The sequence below is a fragment of the Palaemon carinicauda genome, chromosome 18 (assembly GCF_036898095.1).
Source record: "Palaemon carinicauda isolate YSFRI2023 chromosome 18, ASM3689809v2, whole genome shotgun sequence".
NCBI lineage: Eukaryota > Metazoa > Arthropoda > Malacostraca > Decapoda > Palaemonidae > Palaemon > Palaemon carinicauda.
The window spans coordinates 122,819,436-122,834,435 of record NC_090742.1 but is presented as its reverse complement, the minus strand read 5'-3'; the positions used below and the strand labels follow the sequence as shown (position 1 = coordinate 122,834,435).

General features: G+C 37.6%; 1 protein-coding gene across 1 annotated transcript in view; it reads right to left on the bottom strand.

The window, feature by feature from the left end:
- Positions 1-15,000, bottom strand: part of LOC137657532 (protein unc-13 homolog 4B-like) — a 65,579-nt gene that overhangs the window by 20,024 nt on the left and 30,555 nt on the right. The window contains 2 exon segments of the mRNA XM_068391869.1: positions 312-658; positions 11,232-11,432. Of these exon segments, the coding sequence (XP_068247970.1) occupies positions 312-658; positions 11,232-11,432 (548 nt within the window).

The window sequence follows — 15,000 nt, the reverse complement described above, 5'->3', positions numbered from 1 at the left end:
GAATATGTGATGTATCATGGGTACCAAAAATACCAGCAATATATCTATTATTATAAGTACAGATATCCTAGATAAATATAGCCTTGAGTAAAAAACATTCCTCAACAGTACCTTAAGGTGTATAATTCTATTTTTAATAAATTATACCTAAAATCTTACCTAAAAGCACGAAATGTATGCAAGTAAAAAAAAGGGGAAAAAATTGGCACCAAAAAAAAAAAATATGTATATAAATCATATCTAAGATCTTATTTATAACCACGGAATGTATACAAGTTCTGTAATAAAAAAAAAATGTACAGCAAACTCACTGTAACATGAAAGACAACTGCAATTTTGACTGGTGACCTGCAGGGAAGCAATCCTCCAGATATTTGAGACACACGATGCATCTGTCAATGACCTCAGAAACTGATTGACTTAGTTGCTGCTGCTCTCCCTCCGAATACGCTCCGACGACTAGCGAAGACTTAATGCTATTAAACTGTGTGAGCAACAGTTGCCAGTCTAATGGAGAGTGAAGAATCGTAACATTGTTCCACAACGACAGGCACTGACTGGCTGCACTCACATTGAAGACGAGGGCAAATTGACGCAGTGCTGCTCTGGCGCTTGTTCCCAAGACCAGGTCTTCATTGAAATCAGTGCAGGGGCCGATCTGGAAAGAAATGGGGGTTTGTTAATGAGCTCCTTTTCCACATATAATATTGAGTAGTATTGCAAACAGAGGATGGAAGGCTCTAATACCGCTAATAATGTTTATTTGACAATAAACAAAATATGAACGGTGTGAAATGCTGAATGCCTTTTTGGAATCTATACGATAAAATGAATTACGATAGATGTAGAGAGTAGGGTTCCACTGCAGGACCAGAAAAAGTAGCCCTTAAAGTAAAATAAATAACTTTGAAGTCAAATAAGTTTAGTTAATTTGTCATTGAAACTGTAGTTATTATATTGGATTTTTTCTTCCTTCTTAGAATACAGTATTTTGCGCAATATAACTTTATGGAATTAAATTCATTAAGGTCACACCATTTCCCTATGTAATGAAATTATTGCATCACTATAGTTACTATACTGGATTTTTTATTTATTATGATATTTTGTGCAATATACTTGGTACGAATTAACATTATTATCTTCACACCGTTGACCTACGTAATGAAATTATTTCGTCACTCTAGTTAGTATATTGATTTTTTCTTTACTATGATATTTTGCACAATATACTTGTTTCGAATTAACATTATTAACTTCACACCAATGATCTATGTAATGAAATTCGTTAACATACAACGGCTCTTCGCTTCCTTTTCCCACATCTACTTTTCCAGTTAGTCTCTGAGTTATTCATTTCCTCAAATACATTATGGCTGGTCTCTTTTATTAGTTTTCGTAAGTTATCTCTTCAAAATTATGCGTACTTTCTTTCGATAAAGGCTTGTTTCATAAATGCTAAAAATTATAAAATTATTATCATAGTTTAAAAAATACTTCAAGTCTTGGAAAGAAATTGAGAATATTGTTTTCCAGTAGATTTTCACAGTATATTCTCCACAAACCTTGTATTGTGAAAAGCCTTCCAGTTCAAACCTGTGTAAACGGAAACTGTAATCAGGTATTGAAGACTTCATTTTTTCCTTGATCAAATGCATACATTAAAGACATTACATTTATCTTTGTTCATTCGTTATGTTCAGATGCATAGAATACTTCACTCGTCTTCCTCCATGTATTCTAAATATTGCTCTCATTAATTTACAATATATATATATATATATATATATATATATATATATATATATATATATATATATATATATATATATATATATATATATATATATATATATATATATATATATATATATATTTGGGCTCAAGCCATTTTGTCCTGATGGAAGTTCCTAAGGTAGCTTCAAAAGGGATATATTATACTACAGTGATATTCCCAGAGAATCAAACTTCAGGTTCCAGAATTCTAACTCCTGGAGCGAATATCCTTAAAATTTTCTCAAGGATATCGCATAATATCATAGCAATCTGCACCCTTAATAGCGTTTACGCTTCGAGGGGGACGTGGCAAAAGAATAGAAGGGGGCCGTAACAAGGTTACCCCCGTTCCCGTACTACTATTGACCACCACCCCAGCGCTATTCCCAAGATGGCGGACATTCCTAATTTTGTAGCGATTTCGATCAGTGGTGTTCCCTGTTGATCTAACTTTTCGATCGATTTTCAAGGATTTATTATGCATTCGCCATCTTCTTTCGCCTTCGGAAAGTTGAGTATTGGGTCTTTACAATGAATAATTTTTAGCCCCCTTTTTCACAGTAAAATTTGAGTAATTCATTGTGTTTAGAGCTAGCCTGTACCGGAGGGGCTATGAGCGCTGTCGTTCGTTGGGCATGTTATTTAGTTAGCAGAACGACTTCCCGGTTTTTAAATAGCATCATATATCATTAATTAATTATTTAATTATGTTAGCTATATAGGCAATATATTCTTGTAAAGATATTTATATGGTGCATATTTTTCCTTTCCATGTCGATTGTATAGTCAGAGTCTCGGAGAGTGAGGTAACCGAGATCTCGTCTCGCCTAGGTACCTAACCTAGGCGTGTTATTATACGTTAGACATTCCCCGGTTACCCTTGTGTTTGGTGATTTCAATTATGCAGAGATGGGTATCTCTTTAAATTGGATGAAACTTTACACCTCTCAAAAAAGGGATATTTAAGGGTAATCCCTCTTCCCTCTGAGTGTAGCCTCAGGCTACATCCTTAGCGGGTCGGCCTCAAATTTCTAATTCAGGCATGATTTTCCTACGGTTTTTTCTGCCCTTCTCCTGTAACCGCAGATGCTGGTTTTTGTGGTTTTGGCCAGAATCTCAGAGTATTTAGTCTGTGGTCGGTAGCTACTTGGCAAGATGAATAGAATTCTTTTGCTACACTAGGCTACCTACATAGGAGGCTAGACCTCCCTAGGCCACTCCTGAAGGGTCTGTACGATATGACCAATCTTCCTGTGACCTAGCAGACTAATCCTGTGTTAGTGGACCCTAGGCTGAGGAATAGAATTCTTCTAATGCTTAGGGGACACTGGCACTACAACCCCGTTTCCTTACCATTAGAGGTGGTGGCAAGGGTGCTACCAACCTCTTAATCGTGTTAATTTAACCCAAGGGTGAGGAATAGAATTCTTTGGCCACCTGGGATAGTTCTAATACAGGAACGGAGTTTGTTACGTGGGGCAGGACAGGCTACGGCCGGCTCCTGCTTTACCTTTCACAGGACCCTCTTTTCCCTTCCCTTCTATCCCTTTATGTTGGCGAATCCCGGCAACCTTACTGTTGCCGGTGGGTTACCGGGATCGACCAGAATCCCCTTCTTACAGTTGATAGCTGCCGGCCGGCAGTCTTAAGATCTGTCGGCCAGCAGTAATGACAGCTGTGAGCTGCCGGCCATATTAGTTGCCGGCCGGCAGTAAAGACTACTGCCGGCCGGCAGTCATGGCTACTGCCGGCCGGCAGTCATGGCTACTGCCGGCCGGCAGTCATGGCTGCTGCCGGCTGGCAGTCATGGTGACTGCTGGCAGGCAACCAGGGCAGCTGCCGGCTGGCAGCTGCTGGCCATGTTGGCTGTGAGTGGGAGGTCCCTTCTGTTTACAAAGGTTCTTCAGTTCTTTCTTGAAGAGCTAGTAACAGTGGCTACTGCCGTGGTGCTGCCTACTAGGCCGGCACAGAATGGTGCCTGCTCAATCGGCAGCGTGCCAACTGTACTGACGGCCGGCAGTACTGGCCAGCGGTGCCGGCCGGCAAGGTTTAGACAGATCCTTGCCGGCAACAGTACTGTAGCTGGATGGAAGCTTGAATTTTATATTCTCCCCTTCCATTTGAACCTTCTTTCTGGAGAAGGTAGTAATAGTAGACTTTTACATCCCTTTTACTGTATATATATATATATATATATATATATATATATATATATATATATATATATATATATATATATATATATATATATATATATATATATATATATATATATATATATATATATATATATATATTTATATATATATATATATATATATATATATATATATATATATATATATATATATATATATATATATATATATACAGTATTAGGTAGCCTGTTCTCCATGCTATCTCTCTTTCTTTTAGCTAGCAGGCTAGATGTGCTAGCATTAGCTAGCTATGCTGACGACATGCTGGCTGAACTACAGTATATGTTTATACAGGTAGTTAGTATTTTTGCAGTATAGGATATACTGCAAATAGAAAGCTTCTGTATATTTTATGCTAGTAGTGTTTTCCAATATATTTGAAAATCCCACCCAAATATTTGTGGAATCCAATCTCATATTGAAAGAATTTAGTTCTTCAATATTCTGATTAGAAATCAGTCTTCAGATTACCCTGCAATATTAAAATTTTAATGACTGGAGATTACACTCCTAGCCCTTAGAGGGCAGAGCCCTTATCCTCCAGTCTCCATGATTAGGAAACTCTATGTTTTAATTTTGTAAGGGGGGTCACAGCAAATAAGTGGGATGGGATATATACAAATATATGTCTTTCCTTTCCCCAGTGCAGTTGGCATCATGCCAGCTGGACCGTACAGTCAGTTGCTTACCAGAAAGGCAACACATTGGCTGGGTCATACTATATATAATTATACAGTAGCCAGTATATTGCAATATAGTGCATACTGCAAATAGAAAACTACAGTATGATTATACAGTAACTATTTCTAGCATATCTTGGGTATCCTCATGTGAGCTTAAGCTGCAGCCACTCTTACATTGAAGGAATAGTGTTTCTTTGTTAAGCTGATTGAGAAATCAGTCTTCCGTACCCCACAATATTTAGTATGAAAGGGACAGTGAAGTATACAGTTCCCTATCCCTAGGGGTTAGAAAACCCCCTTTTTCAGTTGGAATTCCTCCGAAAAGGAAATTCCTATAATTTAATACTGAGGGGAGGTACCAGCATTTGCTTGCAAGGGATACACAAGTATGTGTCTCCTACTATCCCTTTATAGCTTGCTATCCTAAGCTATTCTGTTAAGATATGACCTTTGATATATTGGTTATCAGTGAGATAATCAATCGTATCCTCATTTTGTTTTCCTTTCTTTACAGGAGGAACGCCAGATGTCATGTGTTGCAGTCTTCTGCAAAACTAAGAGTAAGTGTTTTTACGGACATAATGCATGCAGGTTTCATGCCCCCTGCAATATTATTTCGGAACACCTGCAGTATTGGAACCCGCAGGCCTGCAAAGTATGTCGGGCCCTATTGTCCGAATGTTTCAAGAATCCCAAGTGGGTAGAGACTAGAGATGCAGCTCGTTTAAAACTACGCAACTGGGTGAGAGGCTTTCAGAAAATCTCTCCGGGACCTTACCTGCCTAATGACAAGATGCGTAGGTTACTATTTCCAACAGCGAGTAAGGAAATAGTGGTACCACAGACATGAGGTACATTTCCCAATGGCCAGATAACCTTCGGGAAGGAGGGCAAAAAGCGCCTACGGGAAGAAGGGGAGAATGTCGGGTTGGAATTGTCTCCGTCCCAACAGGCTCATGAGCCAACGACATCGATATCTCTGCCTTCTATCCCTCTTTTAGATGGAATGAACCAGTTATGGGCCCAAGTCAAGAATCTATTAGAAAATTTGTGCAAACAGAGCACAAAGCAGGAAGCGAAATGCAAGGTAGAGCTTGGTAAAGCTCCACTTGTCGCTCCTAAAGGGTCGTACAAACGACTCGTAGATCAAGACCTTCCGACATGCTCCACAACCAATCCCTGGAGGTTTGCGGAGCTAATGCCGATTTTAAACGGCAAACTCTACATCTCGGAGAAGATGGGTGCTGTTCCTTTGGACAAAATCCAGTTCTGGCCAAGCTTTGACGCTTTCCCGAACTGTTTCATTAGACTAAAGGAAGAACCAACATCAGGAAAAGGAACGGAATCAAAGGAGGTTATGATTCTCGACAATGATAAACCACAGGCTATCCTATCAAGCAGCATAGAAAAGGTGGATTACTCGGTGTCGAAGGTATCCAAACCAGGTAACAAGCACTCTTCCTTTCTTGCTCCTGTTTCAATTTCATTCCCCTTTACGGAGAAGGCTTTCAAATATGTCACTGGGGCAATAGAGACAGGTAAACCATGTCCTACACTCAAGGAGTCCGAGCCTCTGTCACTAGCATTTCCCAGACATTATCTGAGTTTCTCTTACAGGATGAACAAGAAATAATGGAGGGACTTGCAGCCTCCTTATCTCTACAGAACTACATAGAGTTCTGTTCGGCTCATCAAGATACCCTAGACATGCTCAAGGTCTTAGCCAAAATACATATGGCTACTTTGGTAAAAGACCTTTATGCCTTTATAAAGGCTAGATGAACATGTAGGGAGTTTGTGTTAGCTAACGCAACAGCGAAACACGATACAAGAAAGCTAATATCTTCCAACATCTGGGGTAAAGACCTCTTTCCAAACGAGGTAGTCAAGAAAGTGATTAAGAACGCCTCCACGGAGAAAATAGGACTTCTCCAAAAGTGGGGCATCCTTTCAAAAAGAGAATCTTCTAAGGTTGTGGGTCCCCAACCTAAAAGGAAGATGGAGAGGTCTGGAAATCCATTTCGAGCGGTTCAACAACAATCCACAGTTGTAGTGACCTAGATGTCACAGACAGATGGTCAAAAAGATATTACTACTGATCAGTCGAACCATAGAAATGCTTCTAGTAGGAGGAAGATTCCTTTAGGATCGCTGGACCTTCGATCCTTGGGTCCATGGCCTAATCAAGATGGGACTAAGGTGAGAGGTGGAGATATCTCTACCACCATTTCCTCAACTCCTCCGATAATCCAAAACCCTCCTGGAGGAGTTTACCTGAGAGCTCTAGAGCATACACAGGTGGTAGGGAAACTTTAGTCCACCAAATTCCAGGGAAGGTGTTGTGTGTTTACGAGAAGGACTCAAGAAAATTCAGTCATTCAGGACTTATCGCCACTCAACAAGTCCAAATAAAACAATGAGTTCAGGATGTTTATCCTCCTGAACATAAGGACCCCACTGCAAAAAAGGGTGCCTATAGTCTTACCAGACCTGAAAGTCATCTATCGGCAACTTCCAGTCAACCACCCTTTCCCCTCCTATCTAGGACTCAAGTTACACAAAGTAACGCACTTCCTAGGAAAGATACTCGTCAGACTAGACAGAGTCCTAGCTGCCTTCATAAAATAAGCAGACACAGTCGTGCAATATTTAAGCCTAAGAAATGTTCAGGCAACAATGTTCCTGGACAAGAGGCTGGGGGGGGCAGCACCCAAGGTGGCTGGTCTATGAACATCCGAAGAAATGATCCGGTCCCCGGAACATCGTGGATGAAAGATAAACTTCAAGAAGTCTCGATTCTCTCCGGCTCAAAGGTTTCAATGACTGAAAAGCCATTGAAGCCTGTTGTCACTCCAACTCTCCTTTCCTTTGGGAAGGTAAAAGGAGATGGCAAGGTTTGTCAAAAGACTCCGGTAATCAGTCAGATTCCCAAAATAAGAACAGGGAAGAACCCTGATCTCTCTCCAGTTCGCAATAGAGGCAGGCCCTGTGCTAAGAGCACTACTGCAAGATGCGCTGGGAGCCTGGAGAAAACAAGCATTAAACGCTCAAAGAGGCCTAAAAAGACCGAGAGTGGTCCTTCCTTAATCGCTTCCCTAACAAAAGTCAAAGCCCGAAAATCCCAAGACCATGTTGGTCCAGTCATGAGTAGGGAAACTCTCTCCAAGCAGATCAGATTGTCTACGGCTGATCTGGGACTCCAAAGCAATAACGAGACGCTGCAATCGACGATGCTAAGGAACGTCTCATACAGTCTAGGTGTAGTTAGCCATCCCTTACCTAAAGGGATGGCACCTGTCAGCAGTTCACATACAACCAATCTGCAATGTGACAGTGGATGCTCTACTCAGGCTCAGGCCGATAGAGTTAGAATGGTCCATGGACGCAGACCTTGTGTCTCCCAGATGGGAACAAGTCCCCGAACTGCAATCCGAACTCTTCATTACGAGCGCCGTCAAGGAACTACCTTATATGTAGCCCTATACGAGGATCCTCTAATTTAAATGATAGACATCATGTCTCTGAAATGGAAGGGATAGACTTAGGATTTCCAGTTCATCCCGTCCAATCACCTGCTGACAGTCCTCAACATGCTGAGATCCTTCCAGGTGGGAGTAGCTCTGTTGGCTCCCAGGTAGCCCAAGAGCGATCTATCCTCCTCGAGGAAGGAACAGAGGCTGAGGTTGTCCTTTATTCTGAACCCGGGACAACTCCAGAAGGTTCAGAGATTAATTGCCTTCGATTTATTACAGAGAACCCAAACCCTTCATTGCATATTTTCTTGCCCTAGAGGTTAAGAAAAGATTTGGGATCTCGAAAGGCAATATAGAATTCTTAGAAGAATACAAGTCTAAGTCAACTAGAAGAAAATATGAGTCATCATGGAAAAAGTGGGTTGCTTTCGTAAAAGCAAAAGGACCGAGAGAGATATCAATGAACTTCTCATGTCCTTCTTTATCCATCTTCATAACCAGGGTTTGGCGGCCAACACGATAACTACGTGCAAGTCAGCCTTGACTAGACCGCTTCCATATGCCTTTCAAGTAGACTTGGCGAATGAGATCTTTAATAAGATCCGGAAGGCATATGCGAAGCTTAGGCCTGCTGCACCACCAAAGTCCATCTCTTGGTCTTCGGACAAGGTCCTACATTATGCCTCATCCTTGAACAATGAAGATTGTTCGCTTAAGGATCTAACCCAAAAGGTTATTTTTCTGTCCGCTATAGCCTCAGGGGCTAGAGTTAGTGAAATAGTGGCCCTTTCTAGGGATGAGGGCCACATTCAGTTCTCAGAAGCAGGAGAACTGAATCTCTTCCCTAATCCATCCTTTCTCGCTAAGATTGAGCTACCCACTAAAAGGTGGGGTCCCTGGAGAATCTGCCCTCTGAAGGAAGATGTCTATGTCCAGTAGAGTGTCTAAAGGTCTATCTTCATAGAACTTCAGACTTCAGGGGAGGACAGCTGTTTAAAGGAGAAACCTCTGGATAAAATTTATCCCTAAAACAACTGAGGGCGAAGGTCACCTACTTTATTAGTAGAGCGGATCCTGACAGTACTCCCACAGGTCATGATCCGAGAAAGATTGCTTCATCACTGAACTTCTCTCAGTATATGGACTTTGAGCGTCTTCATTCATACACTGGATGGAAATCATCCAGAGTGTTTTACAAACACTATGCGAAACAGGTACATGAACTGAAACACTATGTAGTGGCGACAGGTAGTGTATTAAAACCTGCCCCCTAATTACTGTTATAAACAGTCAATGGTTTGGGACTTCAAATGTCCTCGCACATATACTGGGTGAGAATCAACCAGAGTGTTCTACAAACACTATGCTAAGCAAGTCCATAATATGAAGCAGTATGTGGTGACGTCGGGTAGAGTACTTAACCCGCCGTCTAATTCTACGATGAACAGCTAATTGACTGGGACTGTCAATTAAAGGGAGAAGGGGTCATCTCTCTTAGGGTGTGACCTCCTTTGATTAAGTGTTACCATGGTGACACTAGCTCTGTTCAAAATCCCAGGTGTGGAATTATACATATAGCACTAGTGCTGGTGTACGTAGTACACAGTGCCGATAAAAGTAACCAGTAGAGGAAATATGAAGAGAATTTGGTTTATAAATTTTCTTCAATCTGAGAGTGGCACTTATCATTTCTTGCTTTCCAAGAAAGAAAGATAATCTCTGTACAGGTTACATGTATAGTTCCGTTATCATGCTACATTCGTTTTACTTACTAATAAACGTCTATTAGAATGTAATTGCGTCCTAACTCACCCGACAATTGCATGATTAAAAGTCTAGAGTATGTACTTTTATATATTTGTATGCTCACAAACAGTGGATTTAAGAAACACTGTTAAGTATTTGGTAATTTTCACAAACTACGAGACGGTTTTTTCATCTGGTGTATTCTTATGTTTGTCCCTACAATATATGCTTACCTTGAGACCCCCTTTTTTCTACTGTCTAGAATGACTCTTCCCTGTAGGGAGCAGGAAGCACTAACATCGGAGATGATTAGTGATAATGACGGATAACGGTAACGTCATTTGTCTCGATTGATCCAAATGATCATAGAAAGGTTGTCTCAAGGTTAAGGCACTGATGAAAATCCACAGATACATTAATGCTCTGGTATACTTCCATCAGGACGACATGGCTTGAGCCCAAAAAACGGATTTTGAGCGAAGCGAAAAATCTATTTTTGGGTGAGATCGCCATGTCGTCCTGATGGACCCACCCTTCTTTCTTGAAAGAAAAGATCTTCACACAGTTCCCTCCCTGACGTACTGTATCTGTAGCACCACGCTCAATGCTACAAGGAATGTCTGCCATCTTGGGAATGGCGCTGGGGTGGTGGTCAATAGTAGTACGGGAACGGGGGTAACCTTGTTACGGCCCCCTTCTATTCTTTTGCCACGTCCCCCTCGAAGCATAAACGCTATTAGGGGTGCAGATTGCTATGTGGCGTGTCAAGAATGCGTCCTCTGATATTATGCGATATCCTTGAGAAAATCTTAAGGATATTCGCTCCAGGAGTTAGAATTCTGGAACCTGAAGGTTAATTCTCTGGGAATATCACTGTAGTATAATATATCCCTTTTAAAGCTACCTTAGGAACTTCCACCAGGACGACATGGCGATCTCACCCAAAAATAGATTTGTTATATATATATATATATATATATATATATATATATATATATATATATATATATATATATATAAATATATATATATATATATATATGTATATATATACATATATATATATATATATATATATATATATATATATATATATATATATATATATATATGTACATACATATATATATATATATATATATATATATATATATATATATATATATATATATATATATATATATATATATATATATATATGTGTGTGTGTGTGTGTGTGTGTGTCTGTGTGTGTATATATATACATCTATACATGTAAGGAGAATCGAAAGCCATCTCTTAACTCACTAAAACCTATCTTCTTCCTTTTTCCCACTCCCCTGTCTGTAAGCAATTCCAAAAAAACATACATTTACCTTCTTGTCGTGAGGAGCCTTCTTCCTCTCGTAATCAAGAAGGCACTTCAGCAGGATCTCGTAGCTTGCAAGGGCGTCGCATTCTACGTCACTTGTGCAGGATATATGACCCGAAAGGTGGACTCTCGTTGGCGTCTTCGACGTCTCCCCGAAACGGTTCTCCATATCGTACCAGCCGGTGATTCCTTGCGCTAAGAGATCCTGCAAAAGAGAGAGGCCATCGTTAAGCGATCCTGCAAAAGAGAGAGGCCATCGTTAAGCGATCCTGCAAAAGAGAGAGGCCATCGTTAAGCGATCCTGCAAAAGAGAGAGGCCATCGTTAAGCGATTCTGCAAAAGAGAGAGGCCATCGTCAATGCTGGAGTTAGACTTGGCAGGGTTTGGCCCAGGGACTAAACATTTTGGGTATTGAAGTATTGTGTCATGACTGAATTTGGCGTGCTTACTGAAGCATGCAGTTGATGAAGGTGATTGAAGCAATAATAATAATAATAATAATAATAATGATAATAATAATAATAATAATAATAATAGTAAAAATAATTAAGAACTTTAAGAATGATAGTTGTGGTATTAAACGATTGTGTTGTATAATGATAGTAACAATAATGATAATAATGATAATAATAATAATAATAACCTATTAAATTTGTCAACTTATACCTGCCATATCCATTGATTATGAATAAAAACAAAATTATTCTCTCAGAAATATTGCGAATGGGTGCATTTAATTTTAGGAAGTGATTCTGACGATGCAATGGTTATGTGATTAAAGACATACTAAATACATTTAAATAATTATTTAAGAGAACCATTGAGAATAAAAATGTTAAAAAGAAGATATTTTAACTGTCATTTTAAGCCATAATTTTCGCACAATAATGTGAACATGGCTATTCCTACTGTCTGTTTGAATATCGGCTATGGATCCGTCACCTCCTCCCTTTTATTTAGAGTCATGGTCGCCTTTTGGAAATATCCCTGCCTGATGATCGCCAGACTTGCGTTCGAGTCCCACTCAAACTCATTAGCTTCTTGTAGTGTTTGCAACATCACCGTCCTTGAGAACAAAGGATGGGGCGTTCGGTAGAGCCTATGGGTCTAACTGCTGAGTCATCAGGTAGCCATTGTCTAGTCAACCCTGGTCCTAGCTTAGGTGCAGAGGGGTCTTGGGTGCTGATCATATGAATACATGGCCAGCCTCTAAGGCATTGTCATGCTTGCTAAGGCAATGTCACTGTGCCTTGCCTCTGTCATTCATGAGCAACTTTTAAAACCTTGTTTTCCCATTGTCCTTTTGTGTGGAACTGCAATCATTTCTGTGCGTGTTTTACGTGGAATCTAATTACCTGGATGAATGAATGATGCATGTTGCTGTGTGAACTCATTAACCAAGCTTAATAAATCTCATAATTACTGATTTTAATCCTCCAATTTTTATTTCAATCCCTGTTTTTGAAATGTTATGGAAATTATGGATGTGAAACCAAATCTTTCCTTATTTATAAGGTCATCAGAAAGATCTCTATAATTTGCCATTTTGTCTTATACTAAATTACTGTGAAAAAAGAAATCGTGAACTTCTGTTTCATATCTAAATGCATATTTTTTTATATCCTCAGTTGAATTATATTATATGTAATTCAATTTTTAAATTACTAATATGATGTTAAATGGAATTCTAAACCAAAATTTACTGTAGTTATTATATATGAAGATAAAATTTACAATACGAGGCATAGATTTAATAACAACAGATATACGAATTTACACACAGGGAAACATGATTTGACGCACGTGCATAAAAGAAAAAATAGAATAGAATGTTTGTGAAGCTTTGTCCATCTCGTGTCAAGTGTAACAAGAAAAAAGACCAATCTAGAACATCCTCTTTTCACATTCCTTCATAAGATTCCGTAACCAAACATCTTTCTTCTACAATCTGAGTTCACTTTCATGTAGATTATTTTTACTAAATTGTTGTACTGAAGATATCTTCACTCAATATCTCTCGCTTGAGGGTACACACGGGCACGCTATTCTATCTTATTTCTCTTATTTTTTTTTAGGTTTTCATAGTTCACACAAAGAAGACCTAATTTAATGGCGTTACTGTTCTTAAGATATTTTATTTTGATTGTCCATTACTTCTCATATATTTGATTTATTTCCTTATTTTCTTTCCTCACTGGGCTATTTTTCCCTGTTGGAGCCCTTGGGCTTATAGCATCCTGCTTTTCCAACTAGGGTTGTAGCTTTTCTTGTAACGATAAGAATAATGATGGTGATTTGTATCAGGTCATGGTCATTTTTCGTAAACCGGAGGGAAGTATCGAAGATTTGAAAGAGAATTATTTCATGCATTCATCCTCCTAAAAATATCAACAATTATCATATATCATCTCTTTCCCGCATTTCTTTTTTTTCTTGATTCTCATATAGAGGTTATTGGATGTTATCCCTATTGGTACTAAGGCTTGTTTAATGACAATAATAACGATAGTAATAAAATAAGCTTCATTTATTGACTGATAATAGTTAGGCTATGTATTAGTCATATTTTCTAGCCTCTTTCACACATCTCACATCTCTTCTCACATACACACACTTATATGCATGTATGTATGAACGTATGTATATATATGTATATATATATATATATATATATATATATATATATATATATATATATATATATATATATATATATATATATATATATAATTACTATTATTATTACTACCCAAGCTACAACACTAGTTGGAAAAGCAAGATGCTATAAGTCCAAAGGCTCCAACAGGGAAAAATAGCCCAGTGATGAATCTGATGAATAAACGATAAGAAAATATTACCAAGAAATTATTTTAAAAACAATAAAAACATCACAACAGATATGTCATATGCACACTATATTTAGAATTATTTCAGCGTGTTCAATATAAAAACATTTGCTGAAAGTTTAAACTTTTGAAGTTCTACTGATTAAACTACCCGATTAGGAAGATCATTCCATAGCTTGGCCCCAGCTGAAATAAAACTTCTAAAATACTGTGTAGTATTGGGCGTTATGAAATATATATATATATATATATATATATATATATATATATATATATATATATATATATATATATCTATATATATACATGTATATATATATATATATATATATATATATATATATATATATACATACATATATATATATACATACATACATATATATATATATATATATATATATATATATATATATATATATATATATATACATACATATATATACATACATATATATACATATGTATATATATATACAGTATATATATATATAAATATATATATATACATATATATATATATACAGTGTATATATATATATATATATATATATATATATATATATATATATATATATATATATATATATGTATATATATGCACAAACACACACACACACACACATATATATATATATATATATATATATATATATGTGTGTGTGTGTGTGTGTGTGTATATATATATATATACATATATACACACACACACGCATATATACACCATATAAATATATGTGTATATACATTACACATGTGTATATATTACTATATATGTGTGGGTTTGTATAAACACACACACACATATATATATATATATATATATATATATATATATATATATATATATATATACACCATATAAATATATGTGTATATACATTACACATGTGTATATATTACTATATATGTGTGCGTTTGTATAAA